This window comes from Exophiala oligosperma, assembly GCF_000835515.1.
Source record: "Exophiala oligosperma strain CBS 72588 unplaced genomic scaffold supercont1.5, whole genome shotgun sequence".
Lineage (NCBI taxonomy): Eukaryota > Fungi > Ascomycota > Eurotiomycetes > Chaetothyriales > Herpotrichiellaceae > Exophiala > Exophiala oligosperma.
Window position 1 is genome coordinate 540,185 of NW_015622822.1, and position 16,661 is coordinate 556,845.

Consider the following 16,661-nt stretch of genomic DNA (forward strand, 5'->3'; position numbering starts at 1 on the left):
TGACAGTGACACAAAGTTGTACAGCATTAAATTGACGGGCCTCTTTCCTCCTTGCCTACGGAGTGGAAAAACGTGGTTCCGATGACCCGATTCTTCGCTCGACACCGAGTACAACACATTTCATTTAATCATTATTGAGACAAAAGATAGCCATAATCATATGCTTCGCAAGTTTGACCGAGGCCAGTCTGCCAAATATGATGCATATCAAATCCCCCGAGGCAATTCAGTCCCCTGCTTCCTTTCGCCAAGAGCCATACCACTCACTCGTAATCTTACACACTTTACACCATGCTAGCCAGCTCCCAGCACTGCTTCCACTCGTTTTCCAGCTTGCTGTGGACCAGGAATTTCCCAAGCACGGTACTGACAGATGGCCAATCCTGGTCCACGCCAGTTGTGAGTTTGGCCAATATCTCGTTCTGTACTTGCTCAAGCCTGCCTCTCCTAGCGGCGTTCGCAGCGATAAACGCCAGCCATATCCAAAGTTCTCGATGTCCAGTGGTCTCCAGCTTGTTCGTCTGGAGTATGGAAGCGAGGTCGAAGAGTGTACTTCGGTATACAGCACATCGACATGACCAACCCAGCAGGTTAGCGTGGTATAGAAAAAGTCCTTTACCAATTGCCCTTTCCAGTGTTTCATGACACGACGAGAGCCTCATGATCCTGGCATTATTTAGACGAGGGTCGAATCTGGCTAGGAACTCCTCATCATCATCGGTGCGACATGCAGATTGGTCGTCGATACACTTTGTCCATCTAATTGTATCAGCCAGTGTTGAGATAAGTTGGGCCGAGATTTCCTTTCTCCTGGCTATGTCTCTAAATCCAGGCGTGAGTGCAGCCATCGTTCTTGGTGTTATCTCTGGCATACGCTGTGGCGGACTCTCCATTGCAGTGATTATGGCCACAGAAGGGCCTCTTGTATGGCTATCCCCGAATAAAAGCAATGCATTGGACTCCGCCCTGATGGTCTGTTCAGCAATGGAAACGACGACATGGTAATTGGAAAACATACCAAGAAACAAAAGTCCGCAGCACACCAGCATAGTGCGTTTCGTCAATATTCGGCATGGCCGTTGCCATCCTCCGAAGACCCTCCAGATGCGCACGATAAGATTCATACTCCGCGAAAACGTTCTGGAATCGTTAGCTAATCTGTATCCCGTGACTCATTGAGACTTACGTCGATGATCATCAGAAATACAGTCGATAACATGACGGCCTCGTCGACCAATCCGGACCCCAGTTTAGCACGAATGCCTGCCAATGCCCGGCCTTTGTGATAGAGAGAAACATTACTTAGTCGACTCTGGAAGTTGTGTCCTGCGGCCTTGAAGCTCGTCATCAGAGCAATGATGGATTCGAAGAGTTCGAGATTCTGTAGCGCCGAGTAGAACACCTCTTTAATAAGCGGATTGTCTCTGGTCTGGTGTCTTAAGCCGGGCTTCTGTCCCGGTGTCCAAGTGTTGAGGTCTTGAAGATGTTAGCAGACAACATCCTTGGCGGGATGAAGAGTACTTACACTGTTGTACCGCTGTGACCACGTCCTCTCTTCGAGGATTTCGCAGTGAGTCAATGGGTTCAAAGAAAAGGTAGTTCGGGTTTTGCGTGAGACCCATATATCCTAGCCGACTCGCTTCCATATTCTTCACGGGTTGAGTGTTACTATCGTCATCTGAGCGATTGCGTTGATGGCTTGTGGCTGATAATCTCTTCCGATGTGAGGATGATGTAGGGCGCTCTCTCCTTCCACCTGCACTGGAATGTGATTCTAGAACGCTGCTATGTTCATGAACAAAAGTTAAACCAGGCGGGGAGAGGCCTTGCTTGTACCCAGGTGAATTGTCCCTGGTGTTTCCGGGCAAAATCTGTGAGTCCTGTTCCGATGCGGAGGATGTACCCGGTGAGACATCTTGGTGGCCGAACTCGCTGAAGACTTGCTGAGATGTTTTTGTTACTGAAAGGTTCCTTTTTCGCCAGTATGCGACCCGGGCAGCATGTGCTCTGGCCTCGGAATGTTGCAATTCTTGCAGCCGACGCTTGTTGGGCTTTGGCTTTTCGAATGTTGTCACGTCGTAGTTGACTAGGGTCGCCATAATTCAATTTCAAGGCACAGAATCGAGCAGTCAAGCTAGTCCATGCTGAAAGAGCCTGACAACAAGCGATGTAACTGTAGGTCGAAATTCGTCCGGTCCAGGGTGAGTAAATGTTCAGACAATCACACAGGCTCGCACGGTTACTTTTGATCAGCGAGTCCGGCGACTTGACCTGAGGCCCAAGGCTCAATCAGTCGCTCTCACAGGCCTACACAGCAAATGAATCCTTCTGTAACAAGACGAACGAGACTTGCTGAGTCAGAGGCTGGGCTGTGCAGTTGGCTCAGGCGACGGACAGCTAAGATCAAACGAAGAGTTGCAATTTCTGGAATTGACAATCAAGATTTTGCGAGAAAGTCGTCCTGGTACGTGTTCTTGTCGGACAATTCAGCAATGAAATATACATATAGAAAGTTATTGTCGGAATCCGAGTAGGACCGAGGCATGCGTGACAATCAAAGTCCTTCTCTACAACTTCTTGGCATCGGAATCCATGCTGCTTTGTATCAATCACACGTTCATGGCAGGAGAAATTGGCGATATCGGGTAAGGTAAGGACTGGCGCTCTTCCTCTGATCAGCCCATGGCTCACTAGCTTTGCAACGAGTAAGCAAACCTGGTCGGTTATACCCATAATGGACTGGCGAGGAGACATTAGGTAAGCCCTAAGAACACTCGAGGCATTTCTATAGCCCAATGAAATGAACTTCAGGTTTCGAGAGGCTGTGCTTTTGCTGGCGACGAGGGTACTGATTTGATGCTAGAAGGCATTGAACAAGCATCGAGATAATGATACTGACCCGGACTCTGCAAGGCTGCGTGGTGATGCATGCACATACAGTATCGTAAGAAGGACGAATCCATTGCGAGGGTCGTGGCATTGTCTGGTCTTCCAGCAAGATTCATCCTCTGCATCTCGCGGGATACGCACAAGACCCGTACCGAGAAAAATTTGGAGCTTTCGACTTCTAGAGCGAGTAAAGAGTAGTATAAACTTGAGAAGTGTGTGATGGTAATCGTTCTGTAGGTCAATGGTGTGTATACGGAGTATCGTTCAGGTCTTTGTGGCCTTATCGATAACGGACCTCGGCGATTCTTCTCGCCGATTGTTCACGAACTTTTTTTTCCTGCGCAAACGAAAGTCTCATAGAAACTCGCTTTACAGATTCCATGCGCTGCACAATCCACACAATGGACATTACAGTTCTTCGTGAATGTCTGTAATACTATGAGCTACTCCAAGACCCTCTGTCGCTTCTAACACAATGGATATCCACCGATGCAGATTTGTCCAATATCCTGCGGACCCCATTCATGCCCTCGCCTTCTCACATCCTTCCAATACAACAGACAAGACCCCCTCCGACCTACGCTTGGCCCTTGGTCGCGGCAATGGAGACATTGAGATTTTCAACCCTCAGAATGGCCGTTGGGTGCAGGAAGTAATTTTCAAAGGATCGAAGGACGAAGCAATCGAGCAGCTTGCATGGACGCAGGATCTGGTTGTAGAAGATGAGGTCAATCCTCCAAAATATTCACGTGGACCTCTGCGTCTATTCAGTTCTTCCGGATCGAACACAATAACAGAATGGGACATAGCCACAGGGTCGCCTAGAAAACAAACAGAAGGAAATTTCGGAGACATTTGGTGTTTTGCCGTTCAACCTCAAATCGAAAACCCTGAAAAGACCAAAGGCTTGGAGGGCAGTACGCATTCACAATTAATAGCGGCAGGCTGCGCAAATGGCACAATCATTCTGTTCTCTACAGAAGAGGATGACCTTCGCTACCTGAGGCCGCTGCTGACGCCTCCAGTCAAGAAGCCAAGAGTTGTGAGCATCACATGGCGAGATCGTAACACTGTGGTCGCTGGATACGAAGACAGTACCATTCGTATTATTGATGTGCGTACCCGGACGGCCATTCGTCATATGAGTTTAGGGAAGCCGGTCGATGGCGAGCATACAGTTGTTTGGGCGGTCAAGTGTCTCCCGGACGGCACAATTTTATCTGGCGATTCAACCGGTGAACTGAAGATCTGGGATGCGAAGAACTTCTCTCTGGTCCAGAGGCTGAAGTCTCACACGCATGACATTGTTGATTTGGCTACGAATGTGGACGGGAATGTGATATTTTCCTTTGGCGTAGACAGAAGGACTGTCAGCTATAGGCCAGTCGCTTCTCCCACAGGTGGCAAGAAGACAAGATGGGCCGAGATCTCTCACCAAAGATACCATCGCCACGATGTGAAATGTGCTACAACATTCGAGAGCAAGGACTTGAGTATCCTGATATCCGGCGGGATGGACTGTAAACCTGTTGTGGTCCCTATCAGAAAATTGCAGACGGAGTCACATCGCAAACTTTCACCACTACCTCAGAGACCTCTGATTTCAGCTTCGCCGAGTGCAAGATTGTTCATCTCGTGGTGGAATCGTGAGATTGTGGTTTACCGAGTACGCGCGCAGGGCAATCCGTCTGAGAAGGTCGACTTTGATGATACCACAGGCTCGTCATACGAGATTTTGGCAACAATGATTGTACAAGGCGACGAAAACCTTCAAGATGCACAACTTTCTGCGGATGGTCATTTCATCATTGCAGCCACGATAAACAGTGTCAAGCTGTTCCAACTACGGCAGACTTTTTCAGGAGGTAGACCATGTGTGCGCACAAGACCGATCGATTTACCCCCAGCTCTTGTCCGGTTGGGAGCCAGGAGGGTCGGATTTAGTCCTGATGGGAAATGGATCTTTACCATCCGCAAGGACAACACAGTCGCACTCAACAAAGTCGTCTCAGCAGACGACTCTACAGGAAAACCCACTATCCACCCGAAGACTGTCAAGCTCTACCGGGCACCACGGAAGTCAGCACATTCTGCATTGGGCGGCTATACACAATCCATCAATCACGTCGCGATGTCTGGGGATAGCCGCGTCCTAGCGGTATCGGACGTCTCGGGTGCCATCGACACGTGGGTGCTTGAAGGTCATGAAGACCTATTCTACGTCGAGGACGACAAGTCGGACAGTTCATCAGACTCATCTTCGGACTCATCGGGTGACGATGATGAAGACGACTCTCCGGTCGTTCACGCCCAAAAGTGGATTCGCACCCCGTCCGGTTCCCAGCTACCAAAACTCGACTCTTCTATCCTAGCTCTCACATTCAGGCCATCATCTCGTTCGTCTCTCTCTGTGTCGACCGACGGTAATCGCGGCCTTCACGCGACACGTCATACGGCTCACCCTGTCGCTCACAGGCTGCCTACTTCGAACGAAATGCTCTTCGCCGTCACTGCGAGGCACCAACTGGTAGAATTTGACGTGATGAGCTGTAGACTCAGCGACTGGTCTCGACGCAATCCATCACGATTCCTCCCACAAGCGTTCAAGTCTCTCAACCCTCCCGTGATTGGGTGTTTCTGGGATTGCACCGACCGCGTCAACAAAGGCGAACGACTGTGGCTCTATGGTTCCAATTGGATGTTCATGCTCGACGTGTCCCAGGACCTGCCTCAGGACAAGGGGGCCAGGGCTGAGAAGATCGGCACTTTGGGGAGGTATAATGTGCTCGATCCTGCCTCGCCGCATCCGCATCCGGATGGCAAACGACCGCGCGCGGGCCTGTTGGAGATTTTCGGCAACGGTGGCGGTGCTCAAAAGAAGCGGAAGCGCAACACTGGTGCCGGAAGGGCCCTGTCGGCGCGGCAAAGGGCAAGTGGGATTGGCAGGGCCATGCTCAAGTACACGGGTCCAGCTGCGGACCACGACGGCGTTGATGTGATTGACATGGACCTTGACCCGAACCTTGATGGGGACGACGATGTGGACGTGGACACGGACGAGGACGGTGATGACGCTCTCGCGACGATGCGTCGTGGAAAGGAAGGGAACGGTGATGAGCGGCGACTGAATGGCACAGATGGAGATCAAGAGGGAGATGGAGATGCGAGTGAAAAGACACTGACAACGAAGACGATGCACAAACCTCGACCACTACACTGGAAGACGTACGAGTACGGCGATATTTTGGGCGTCGGGGTCATTGGGCCTACCAGTATCACTACCACCACGACGCCCGTAGTGTCGTCCGCACCAGAGCCGGAGCCGGAGCCAGAGACGAAGCCGGTGTCGACGACAAACGGCGTGTCCGATGGTGCCGACGGAAACGTCAATGGGGTGGTCGAGCAACAGACGACGGAACAAAACCAAAATCAGGGTCATGATCAGAACCTCGAGATCGTCGTCGTCGAAAGGGACGTTTATGATATGATCGGCAAAAGTCCATACGGGAGGATCGACACGGGCCAAGATTGGGAGACTTGAACAGGGAATGAACCCCTAGGTAGATCAGTTGTTTCCTTGCAAACTTCACAGCAAGAAACTTTGCACAGCACAGCGGTGTCAAATGAGTGTATTACAAGATTGGATCATGAAGTCCTTCGTACGGAGTATTTCTGAAACACACACAAGTCGTATTGTACTTGTGGGAGGCATTTTAAGGTAGTTTACTCAATACTTGTGACTCCCGGTCTCTTTTCTCTGGATCTATGACACAATCCACATTCATGGCCATTTCCACAAACCCCTCCTCATCCCTTTGCAAATAAGCAAGAATATATATAACTCATCCAAGATAGAGAAGATAGAGGGGGAATCAAACGCCCGTGCTCTCCGATGGTCAATTGACATGACAAAACACCCAAATAAAACACATCAACTTCGTCAAAATGCCATATACCAAGACGCCGGTAGAAGTGTGAAAGCCAACCTTTGTGACAGGCCTCATTCTGTTGGCTGCCGGATTATCAAAAGTTTCCCAACATGAAACTCCAAGGGACGACACGCAAATCGTGGCCCTGTTCTTTCCCAACATAGGAGATGATGCGGTGGTGTGGGTTTGGGATTCTGGGATTGGTTTTTTAAAAAGGACAAACAAATGCCGAGTCACCACGCTGATGCGCCTTATATATGCATGTATAGTAGTAGTAGGAGAGTTAATGGATCCAAGGAAAATATGTCGTTGCCAAGAGGTGAAATTGGTATCGTCCAAGGAAACGTCACGACATGATCGTACAAAACGTGAAAAAGATTGTCGTAGGTACAGCGTAGATTCAAGGAGATTATCGACGATGACCGGAGTGATCCATTTGTGAATGACTCGACCACTGGACGGCAGCTTCCTGGGGTGCGCCAGCGGGGGTCTTGACCTCGTCGCTTCGTTGTTGGTTGACTGCTCCAGGAATGGAATGTATCATATCGTTGGCTAGAGAGCTCGCGACGTAGCTTCTGAGTTCCCGCTCTTCTCTTTCGTCATCTCGCATCAACTGCGTGCGGACGGACTTGTCCAGACTGTCTCTTCGGATTTTGCGGATCTCGTGCATGATCCACAGCAAAACTTCTTCCGTACACCGGGTTCGAGGAAGATTATATCGAGAGTTGCGGACATAGCGTCGAGTGACATCAGTTGCGCCGTCCTTGGAGAAGGCGATGCAGTAGGCAATCTTTCGATTCCAGCCTGGCATTAGGTTAGTACCACTCGTCGAACTTTAGGATTGTTGGAAGAACTCACCCTCGGTATAGACTCTGGGGGTGTCCCAGAGCTCTTCGCAAGGGTCTACATGAACCCATCGTCGTTGGTGTTCGCTGTATACCTCGGTCCATACGTGGTCTTCACTATTCCAGACCCACCTGACTCTTGCACCTGCGGCCCGACACAGCATGCTGAAGCAGTTGGCAAACTCTCCAGCACGTCCTCTGCGGGTCTCCAGCAAGGTCCACACGTCTGTATATCGAGGAAATCTTTCAAAGGCCATACAGCCCTGGTTTGTACATTGGTATAGCTCGACCCTGGTGGCTCCCCGAGCGACCTCGTCTGGTGTGGGCGGCGTTTGTCCTTGGGCAAGGCTCGCCCCATGACATCTGGAGCAAGGAGGGTTGTTGACCCAGGTGAAGAAGGATCTCTTGAACCACCTGGTGGAAAGTTAGCACCCATCGGCAAATGACTCGACGGTAAAACATACCTCAGCAGTGATTTGATGACACAGTCTTGGTATCCCCATTCTGGCTTACTACCATCATTCTTGGATTCTGCCATGACTCTCATGATGTTGTGTTCCTCTTCGGCTTCGGCGTAGATTCTGTCGATGGGCACGTGAGTCAAAGCATCGTCGAGAAGACCCGGATTCTCGTATTTGGTCGGAGTCATAGACAAGGTGATTAAGAGATTTCGGAACTTGAGAGAGGCGGCATCTTGAGGAGGGCATGGAACTATAGGATGGCTGCGAAAAGAGGTGTATGTGGGAGGATGTTGTTGTTGCTGCGATCTCGAAGACTGGATCGAGTTTGGAGACTGTGGAATTTGCGATGTGTTCAAGGGTTGTTGTGACGTTCGATGGCCCAGTGAAGGCGATGCAGATCGAGGTGTTCGTGCTTGTTCTTCGAGTTCATTCAATCTTCTTGTTCGTAGTAATTGCTCGAATTGTTTGGTCAGGTCGGCGGCACTGAAGTCGAACTCGTCATCCAGAATGCGCGGTCGGTTGTCGTCCGCCATGACTACCCGACGCTCCTCGGCTTACGATTGAAGGCTCGCTGAAGTATGAAGGGGTGTATGTCCTGCGAAAGCGATCGAGAGACGAGTAACAAGACGAAGAGTCGTCCTCCGTCGTCGTCGAGGTAGAAGTTGGTCGACTCTTGGGGTGGGAGAGGGTGATTGGCGCAGCAGTGGAGCACAGCCGACTTTGGAGTTTGCCTCGCCACAATTGGGCCTTGAAACAGATGCAGGGTTTGTGACAATGAGGGAGGACTCGACCACGGGATTAAAAAGATATAAAGTAGGCGTCGGTCGGATTGTATAGTCCAAGTCTAGGTAGCAGTAACGAGAGTGGTGAGGTGGTGTCGGATGGTAGTAGAAGGCGACGACGACAAGGACGAGGATGGAGGACGAGGACGAGTGCGAATGCGAATTGTGAGAGGGTCCAGGGATTGGCGCCGGTGAGCGAGAGCGTACGTGGACTGGCAGATTGCGTGGGCGCAGAGAATACGAATATGGGGAGAGAAAATGATGAGTAACTATTTAGGTATAACTCGTTATTCGCAGGGGGATACTCGGTCCCTTGAGATACCCAGGCACGGGGTACTGTAGGCGCGGTGGGAGCACAACCACAGGAGAGAGTAGGTGAGGTTTGGGCGTTGTTTGGGTGTAGGAGGCCTACTGTAGGGGAGGCTCGTATACCTACACCGGGCTGGCCAAGTGCCTAGGTACGCCTAGTGACCTCAAAGGACTCGTCACAGTATTACTGGCCACCACGAATGCTGCTGCTGACGACGACGGGGGGCAGCTGCATGGCCCTTTCTTTAGCTGTCAACGCCGCGCGTCCCTTGGTGATTTGGGCGACGCAATTCTTTACTTGGCCTTCTTGCCACCCAATCATCAGGCCCAGATCGCCCAGTAGGCGAAGCCCCATTCTTTTTTATTTTCCGCTCGAGTCCCTAAGCCGCAGTTAGTAGTTCATTGCATTATTATTGTACGGACACGGAGTATGTAATACTTTCAGGTATCTAGGAATACTGCACGACCGGGGGATGACCTTCGGAAGAGTAGCGATAGCAGCAGCAGGAAAGAGGAAGAAAAAGAATGGGCTTGTCACCAGAAGCTCCGTTCCACCCCGGCTCTTCTCCTCCCTCTTCTTCCCCCCCAAAGCTTCAACCAGGATACGGGTACCTCGTACGAGTACCAATAACAGCGGGACACTGGCTTGGCAGCTCCGTCGCTTTTGGTGCTTACCTCCAGTATGGTGGCACTGACGCGAAGCAAAGCCCTGAGCCAAGAAGAGAGCCTCATCACATTTCTGGGAACGCGCGTTTGAACTGAATCGAACCGAATAGCGTCTCCATCACGGAGTAATCCCTACATACAGTACGAGCCTAAAATCCCTGCAGAGCTTGCGCATCCCTGCGACGCCTTAGCACTCTGTGCCTACAGTAGACTTGACCTCTCATCCTACACGTACGCATACATACTCAGTACTGTACAATCCCATTACTCGGAAATCACGTAGAGACTAAAGAATCACGTGCACCACACGCTGTCTGATCTGGGACACGCGAGCCACGCATGCATCATTTGGACCCAATTGAGGCTGCTGAGCCAGAACTCTGCGCTACACTACTCTACACTACAGTACTCTAGGATTTCTTATCCCTTTCTCATCCTCTGCCTGTTTCACCATTCAGACAATCCCTGCCATGTACCATTTACGCCGAGCGACTAAACCTAGGACCTCCACCTCCATCTTCTGTCTCCTCCTCCGGCTATCGAGTCTTCCGGACCAGATCCCAATAAAAGCCTCAGATTTGATGGACTCGATCTCCAGAACGAGCTATAGTCTACCCCTTATCTATCGAGCATCGATCCAAACCCTCACTAAAACGGTTCCTGCACTAGCAGAAGAAATGCCAAGTCTTCTTCCACCATGGCCACGTTGCATGTAGAGCACGTTCATCGGCCAAGATCTGCTCCAGGTCAATTTCGCGCCGACCACTGACAACGTCAATGCTCGCAGTGCGCTTGATCGATGTCTTCTTCCATATCTTGAAGCCAAGGTAGAACACAATCACCACCGGAGCAGCCAAATAACCTTCAAAGAAACTCTTGGTCCGGTCGGAAGCACTCATCTCACGGAATCCTACTGGCGCAAAGCCCGTCCAGAACTGCGCCACAAGGACCAAACAATTGATGATAAAGCCCAGCCAGGAACCTATGACGCCAGCTTGTGACTTGAACGGTAACTCGTCCACACTATGACCGTGATATTTCCAAGCCTGTCGGAAACGAATGTGGCAGAGGCAGATGGATCCCCAGGTGAAGATCGACGCCAGTCCAGACACCGCGAACATCCAATTCCATGCTTCTTGACGCTGCGAAGGTTTCAAATTGACAATGTAGCAAAGCGCCCCCAACGATGATGACACTATGATGGCCACTAGGGGACGCCCCTGTCGGTCGATATATCCGAGAATCTTGGGTGCTTGACCGTTATCGGCTAGTGCTGCTAGGGTACGACTGGCTCCGTACACGGACGCATTACCGACACTGAGGACGGCGATCAGAATGACGGCGTTGAAAACAGACGGAAGCCCGCCAACACCAGCATTCTTGATGGCGAGTACAAAAGGTGAGGTCCAGGTGTTGGAAGTGCTGCCACTGTTGAGTAGCCTCGGGTCGTCCCACGGCACCAACAGGCCCACAAAGGTAAGTGATACGATATAAAACTGAGGATGACCTTGTCAGCGTGTCCTGTACTTCAACCACTGGGGTGACACCTTACCAGAACTACACGCCAAAAGACTTGTTTGATGGCTGTTGGAAGCGCTATCCTTGGGTTCGCCGCCTCGGCGGCCGCGAGACCAACCAACTCGGTGCCGGCAAACGAGAATGCGGACGTCACAAACACAGAGCCCACGCCTTTGAAACCATTGGCAAAAGCCCCCGGGTTGTCCCAGGTTTTGGCGCCAAAGTAATGTCCCGTTGGCCCACCACCGACATCGACGACAAGAGCAAAGATTCTGGGATGTGATTAGCTTGGTCAACACCACACATCCGGACATTGGCATACATGAACCCCAAGACGGCAATGACCTTGACAATAGAAAACACGAATTCCGCTTCACCATATCCTCGCACCCCGAAGAAATTGATGGCAATAATGACCACGAAGAATATCGAAACCCATGCCGACGGGTTGACATCACGAGCTCCACTCCAGTAATTCAGAGTCATTGAAGCGGCCATGATCTCAATTGGCAAGGTCACGAGCCATTGCATCGCATAATTCCAGCCCATGGCGAATCCCCATGCAGGGTCCAGGAATCGGCTAGAATAGGCAGAGAACGAGCCAGCAACGGGGAATATGACTGCCATTTCTCCCAACGCGTGTACGGTACAAAACAGCATGATACCAAGCGTACAATATGAGATGACCAGGGCTGCAGGTCCACCCGTTGACAATGCAGAGCCGGAGCCGATGAAGAGACCGGTGCCTATTGGTTTATCAAAGGATTAGCCATGTTTTGTGCACTTCACAGTCCTCACGGCACCCAACCCGGCTTGAGCTTACCAATGGAGCCTCCAATAGCGATCATCTGCAGATGTCGCTGCTTCAACTTCATGGCCAGCGCTGGTTGAGCTGCAGGCTGGTCTGGAAGCGGCTTGCCATCCGCGTCGACGAGTTGCTCCGAAACTCGGGCATTCGGATTTTGACGAAACCCGTCGATGAATCTGACCCAGACTGACCCCTGTTTTCTTGTGACGATTTGTCCATATTCCTGGCTCGATCTAGCGCCTGGTGACGGACCTTGCTCTTTCTCCAAGTCAACGTCCATTGTGTTGGTCTGGTCTGGTGGGAAGACTATAGGCAGACGGCGAAGGATGCCGATATTTGATCCAAGGGGCTGCTTCGCAGTTCCGAGTGCAGAGACTCTCAAAGGCCAACTAGCAAAAGAGCAACGACAGGAAATACGACCACTTTAAGAAGCAGGTCCAGCTCCGAAAGATTACCGTCCATCATGATACAATCCGCCTCGCGTGCCACCCATCAACGCTCGAAAAAGCAAGCGCTCGCACATACTACAATGAAGCCTTGTCAGCAAGGAAACAGACGAATAATGTGCCGGTGATAGCCAGCGGACGGTGGCGGGCCCACCACGGATGTGCCGGAACTCGAGATCGACCACACCGGAAATCTAGCCTCGTCGGCGACTTTCACACCCTCAAGAATTTGAGATGACGTGAAACATCAAATACAGGTGATGGTCACATGGAATATGTCAGGTTCTGAAGCAAAGCATGATGATCCCATTCTCCTCAACCTTACAAGCTGGATTCATGACAAGAACGACTTCGCGAACTGTTCCTTGATCAGGCGTTTTTGTAAGGGGAGATGGGTAACGCAACTAAGGCGACCAACACCTCGCCACATGGAACCTACGTCGATGATACCTGGAAGATTCCAAAAACGCCCCCACACAAAAGTCATGGTTCTTTTCGACGACTGTCAGCAAATCCCCCCCACGCGGCATCTTTGTTCGGCGGTAGGAGGTTGCTACTGCAGATGTGCTTATCAGAGAGCCTTTACTCGCTCTCACGCCTCGAGCCCAACCTCGATACTTTTGCAACATGTGTTGCGAGGGTTGTTGGTGGGAACATTGATCGTCCAGGATTCAATGATCTGGTGGCGTCATATTGCGCCGCTGAAGTACTGTAAGCTCGAGATTGCAAGGTGACAACTTTGAATTGAGGTTTTGTCCCAGCCGTTGCGACATACTCGGTCGGCTCTCCTTGACTTTCGTGTCCCCATGTAGCCGACGGGGTGCCTCACTGACTGGAAATCATACGACACGAGCACTGAGTAACCTCAGCGCATGCCGAAATGCTGACTTGACACAAGGTACTAGGTAGGTGATGATGTTATCCATCACAGAACTGGTAGGGAAACATCAGAAGATTACACAACACACATGGCTCCTCTAACAACATTCCCTTTGATCTATCCGCGGAGCCGCTTTGGACTTGGTCAAATGGTCTGCAGTCTGATGATTGTGATGAATTGATAATCTATCTCTCATAGCCCTCGTAATATAATCAAACTTCTTGAGCCTAGTACTTGCAAGTATTTCGTGCAGGTCTTGAAATCATCCCATGCCATTTCAATACCAAGCCCTCCAGTCCCAACACCGTTACACTTTTTCGAAAACCCAAGGCTCCCTCGCCTCGCCACCCTTTCGACGCCTTGATCCCACTACACTTATCCAGGTAGGAAATACGCAACCTGCGGATTCGGTCTGGACATCAGTCCTTGGAAGGGACGGTTCTGAGGACATGTCCCGACAGCGGCTTCCCACATTCGTCGCAGCAATCGCCCAACCTGGGCCGGCCACTCAGAATGTCCACCGTGTCCTTCATCGGCATCCAAAACTCGTTCTTGGGTCTACGATCGACCCAGTCGGTACCGTTGGCCTCGAGTCCCATCTCTCCGCCCAGGGGCGTGAAGACGACCTCCGAGCCTTGAATGCCAATCACCGTCACGGACAACGGATCGTCTGCGATCGTCGCCTTGGATCGGCCGGTGAACCTGTCTTCAACGTGCTGCATACACTTGATCGCCATCCGGAGCGCCCTTATCCGATCCATGGGCGAAGGTTTGCCACCCTGTTGGTAGTGTCCAGGCACCGCCGCTCGGGATTCGAACCGCCCCTTTGCCTCTTCCTTGATCATGTCCGCGATAATTTGGGTCGTGTACGTCTGGCTGGCCTTTTCGTTGCGGAGGATGATCTTGCCCGCTCGGGAGGCGCCTTGGTCGTTGGCAAAGTTTTCCCGAAGAAACTCGATATCCCGCGCAATCATGTGGATGTTGATGCCCTCTTCTGGAATGTAGACAGCCAATGCACCCACCGAGAGACCAGCCATGGTCGCTAGATAGCCCGATCGGCCGCCCTGGGTCTCGATGACAAACACTCTTCGCCGCGATGATGACGCCGACTGTCGGATGGCGTCGCAGAAGTTGATGAGTGTGTTCAAGCAGGTATCGCTGCCCAAGGAGTACTCTGTTCCCGGGACATTGTTCGACACTGTGGCAGGCAGAACAACCAACGGGATCTTAAACGATGGGTATTCATTCCGAGCCTTTCTCAGCTCACTTGCCGCGGTGAAAGCCTCGAATCCGCCAATCAGAAGCATGGCGTCGAACTTGTATTTTTCGAAGCACTCGGCTGTAGTTTTAATGTCAGCACTGGGGAGACCTCGGTTCGTGCCGATTTCTGAACCACCCTCGTTCACCCAGGGATCGACGTCAATCCACTTGCACTCTCGCACAGATCCCAATGGCTTGTCAGCATGGTGACGTTGCAACCCAGTGAAGCCGTTGTGAATGGCGATTGGTGTATGGCCTCTGGTCAGGCAGTAAGCCACAGCTGCTCGGGTGGCTGGGTTCATACCGCCGGCAGGAGCACCGACGTGAACGATGGCAACTCGCAGCCTCTTCTCCTCGGGCAGACGCAATTTGGGATGATCTGTAGAAGTGGTGATCATGTAACTCTGATAGTATTCTTTGAATTCGACATCCCGCAATTGCATGGCCTTGTCGAAGTCTCTTGCCTCAATGGCAGCGGTGACTGATTTCGTCAAGGCCACGGCTTCCATAAGATTTGATCTTTCAATCTTGTTCTCTCGTATAGTGATGACAGGGGTGGGGGTTTCTGGGGTTGCTTCCAAAACCGCGTTCACAGCCTCCACACCCTGCAGGGTGGACAGCCATCGGTCGTAGAAGCAGGCCTGCCCGCCTCGCTGTGTATGCCCCAGGACAGTAACACGGGTGTCCAGGTTCAGCTTGTTCGACAAGAGATCTTTGACATGATTGGCTGTAATCTTCTTCAGATTTTCGTCATGTGCGCCCTCGGCGATTATGACAATTGACCGCCTCTTGCCTCTCGACCTATGCTTCTTGATGATGTCGCACATCTGATCTTCCCAACCCACTCGTGGCGGCTTCTCAGGGATGAAGACAAAATCAGCACCAGTAGCTATCGAAGCCATCAGGGCCAACCAGCCACAATGTCGACCCATGACCTCAATCACGAAGCCTCGTTGGTGAGAAGCTGCGGTGTCGAAGACGTCGTCGACGGCGGAACAGATTCGTTCGAGGGAGGAGTAGCATCCAATGGTGGCATCGGTGCCAGACATGTCATTGTCAATAGATCCAACCAATCCGACAATGTTCAGATGCTTGAATGGCTCAATTTGTTCTTGAGTGAGTTCTTTGGTGTCGACCAGCTCTTTGATCAGACCCGGCCATTCGGATCTGAAGAGATCTGCACCGGTCAAGCTACCGTCTCCGCCGCAGATGATCAGAGCATCTATCCCTCGTAGGATCATGTTTTTGGCAGCTTTCAGTCTTCCCCATCTTTCCTTGAAGGGCATACATCTTGCTGTGCCAATGAGTGTACCACCTCGAGACAGCCATCCTCTGACATCTTCCCATTTCATTTCTTTGATCAGATCTCCACCTTGTACTAGCCCTTCATAGCCCTCGTAGATTGCGTATGCCTCACAGCCCATGTGGATCGACATTCGAACAACTGCGCGGACAGCACCATTCATGCCGGGAGAGTCACCTCCACTGGTCATGACGCCAATGCGGCGCCTCCTCACAGGAGCCATACCTGCTTCGGCCATTTTGCAGAGGAGAGGTCACTGGTAGTAGGTAGAGGCAGAGAAAAAGGAGGGGTGGTGGTGCTGGCGTAGGTGCGGTGAGGATAAGGTCTCGATAGGTGTCGGAAGGGATTTAATAAGGTGGGTGGTACAGGAAAAGAAAGGTGAAGAGAAGAGATTCCCGGGCCAAAGAAACGCTTCTCCCGTGGCCTGAGAAGAAGAAGGAAAACAGCAGTTAGTTAAAGATAAACTGAGGAAGCGGTGCGATAGGTTGATCTGGGACTGATCTTGATTTTGGCGAAAAATGTGGTGTTGGTGGTGGTGGTGGTTGATGCTATCCTGCCCTGTACA

General features: G+C 51.4%; 6 protein-coding genes across 7 annotated transcripts; 2 read left to right on the plus strand and 4 right to left on the minus strand.

The window, feature by feature from the left end:
• Position 1: 1 nt before the first annotated feature.
• Positions 2–2,702, minus strand: PV06_05579 (uncharacterized protein). The gene is made up of 4 exons (XM_016406599.1): positions 1,526–2,702; positions 1,187–1,476; positions 1,019–1,140; positions 2–966 (listed from the first exon to the last, which is right to left on the minus strand). The coding sequence occupies exons 1-4, from the start codon at positions 2,097–2,099 to the stop codon at positions 285–287; spliced, it is 1,668 nt and encodes a 555-aa protein (XP_016262203.1). The 5' UTR covers positions 2,100–2,702; the 3' UTR covers positions 2–284.
• A 437-nt stretch (positions 2,703–3,139) lies between these two features.
• Positions 3,140–6,659, plus strand: PV06_05580 (uncharacterized protein). Its single transcript, XM_016406600.1, has one exon. It carries the CDS (start codon positions 3,365–3,367, stop codon positions 6,428–6,430), a length of 3,066 nt encoding a protein of 1,021 aa, XP_016262204.1. The 5' UTR covers positions 3,140–3,364; the 3' UTR covers positions 6,431–6,659.
• PV06_05581 (uncharacterized protein) lies at positions 6,525–9,090 on the minus strand. Its single transcript, XM_016406601.1, has 3 exons — positions 8,128–9,090; positions 7,677–8,077; positions 6,525–7,622 (listed from the first exon to the last, which is right to left on the minus strand). Exons 1-3 carry the CDS (start codon positions 8,655–8,657, stop codon positions 7,228–7,230), a joined length of 1,326 nt encoding a protein of 441 aa, XP_016262205.1. The 5' UTR covers positions 8,658–9,090; the 3' UTR covers positions 6,525–7,227.
• Positions 9,091–10,225: 1,135 nt separating this feature from the next.
• PV06_05582 lies at positions 10,226–13,036 on the minus strand. Of its 2 annotated transcripts, XM_016406602.1 has the most exons (4): positions 12,223–13,036; positions 11,722–12,145; positions 11,434–11,671; positions 10,226–11,377 (listed from the first exon to the last, which is right to left on the minus strand). In XM_016406602.1, exons 1-4 carry the CDS (start codon positions 12,485–12,487, stop codon positions 10,547–10,549), a joined length of 1,758 nt encoding a protein of 585 aa, XP_016262206.1. In that variant the 5' UTR covers positions 12,488–13,036; the 3' UTR covers positions 10,226–10,546. The 2 variants fall into 2 exon arrangements, with proteins under 2 accessions (XP_016262206.1, XP_016262207.1); XM_016406603.1 differs by having other exon boundaries at positions 11,722–13,036.
• Positions 12,143–13,759, plus strand: PV06_05583 (uncharacterized protein). Its single transcript, XM_016406604.1, has one exon. It carries the CDS (start codon positions 12,914–12,916, stop codon positions 13,385–13,387), a length of 474 nt encoding a protein of 157 aa, XP_016262208.1. The 5' UTR covers positions 12,143–12,913; the 3' UTR covers positions 13,388–13,759.
• PV06_05584 (6-phosphofructokinase subunit alpha) lies at positions 13,482–16,637 on the minus strand. Its single transcript, XM_016406605.1, has one exon. The coding sequence runs from the start codon at positions 16,332–16,334 to the stop codon at positions 13,953–13,955; it is 2,382 nt and encodes a 793-aa protein (XP_016262209.1). The 5' UTR covers positions 16,335–16,637; the 3' UTR covers positions 13,482–13,952.
• Between the last annotated feature and the right edge of the window lie 24 nt (positions 16,638–16,661).

What these genes read in the sequence shown, in the direction of transcription:
- PV06_05579 (XM_016406599.1), bottom strand. Translation starts at nt 2,099, where the DNA reads ATGGCGACCCTAGTCAACTACGACGTGACAACATTCGAAAAGCCAAAG. An exon ending in GGTCACAGCGGTACAACAGT is followed by an intron (nt 1,477 to 1,525) that starts GTAAGTACTCTT and finishes AACATCTTCAAG; the next exon opens with ACCTCAACACTTGGACACCG. An exon ending in CTGCGGACTTTTGTTTCTTG is followed by an intron (nt 967 to 1,018) that starts GTATGTTTTCCA and finishes ACAGACCATCAG; the next exon opens with GGCGGAGTCCAATGCATTGC.
- PV06_05580 (XM_016406600.1), top strand. Translation starts at nt 3,365, where the DNA reads ATGGATATCCACCGATGCAGATTTGTCCAATATCCTGCGGACCCCATT.
- PV06_05581 (XM_016406601.1), bottom strand. Translation starts at nt 8,657, where the DNA reads ATGGCGGACGACAACCGACCGCGCATTCTGGATGACGAGTTCGACTTC. An exon ending in GTCATCAAATCACTGCTGAG is followed by an intron (nt 8,078 to 8,127) that starts GTATGTTTTACC and finishes ACTTTCCACCAG; the next exon opens with GTGGTTCAAGAGATCCTTCT. An exon ending in CCCCAGAGTCTATACCGAGG is followed by an intron (nt 7,623 to 7,676) that starts GTGAGTTCTTCC and finishes ACCTAATGCCAG; the next exon opens with GCTGGAATCGAAAGATTGCC.
- PV06_05582 (XM_016406602.1), bottom strand. Translation starts at nt 12,487, where the DNA reads ATGGACGTTGACTTGGAGAAAGAGCAAGGTCCGTCACCAGGCGCTAGA. An exon ending in CGCTATTGGAGGCTCCATTG is followed by an intron (nt 12,146 to 12,222) that starts GTAAGCTCAAGC and finishes ATAAACCAATAG; the next exon opens with GCACCGGTCTCTTCATCGGC. An exon ending in TCTTTTGGCGTGTAGTTCTG is followed by an intron (nt 11,378 to 11,433) that starts GTAAGGTGTCAC and finishes GGTCATCCTCAG; the next exon opens with TTTTATATCGTATCACTTAC.
- PV06_05583 (XM_016406604.1), top strand. Translation starts at nt 12,914, where the DNA reads ATGGTCACATGGAATATGTCAGGTTCTGAAGCAAAGCATGATGATCCC.
- PV06_05584 (XM_016406605.1), bottom strand. Translation starts at nt 16,334, where the DNA reads ATGGCCGAAGCAGGTATGGCTCCTGTGAGGAGGCGCCGCATTGGCGTC.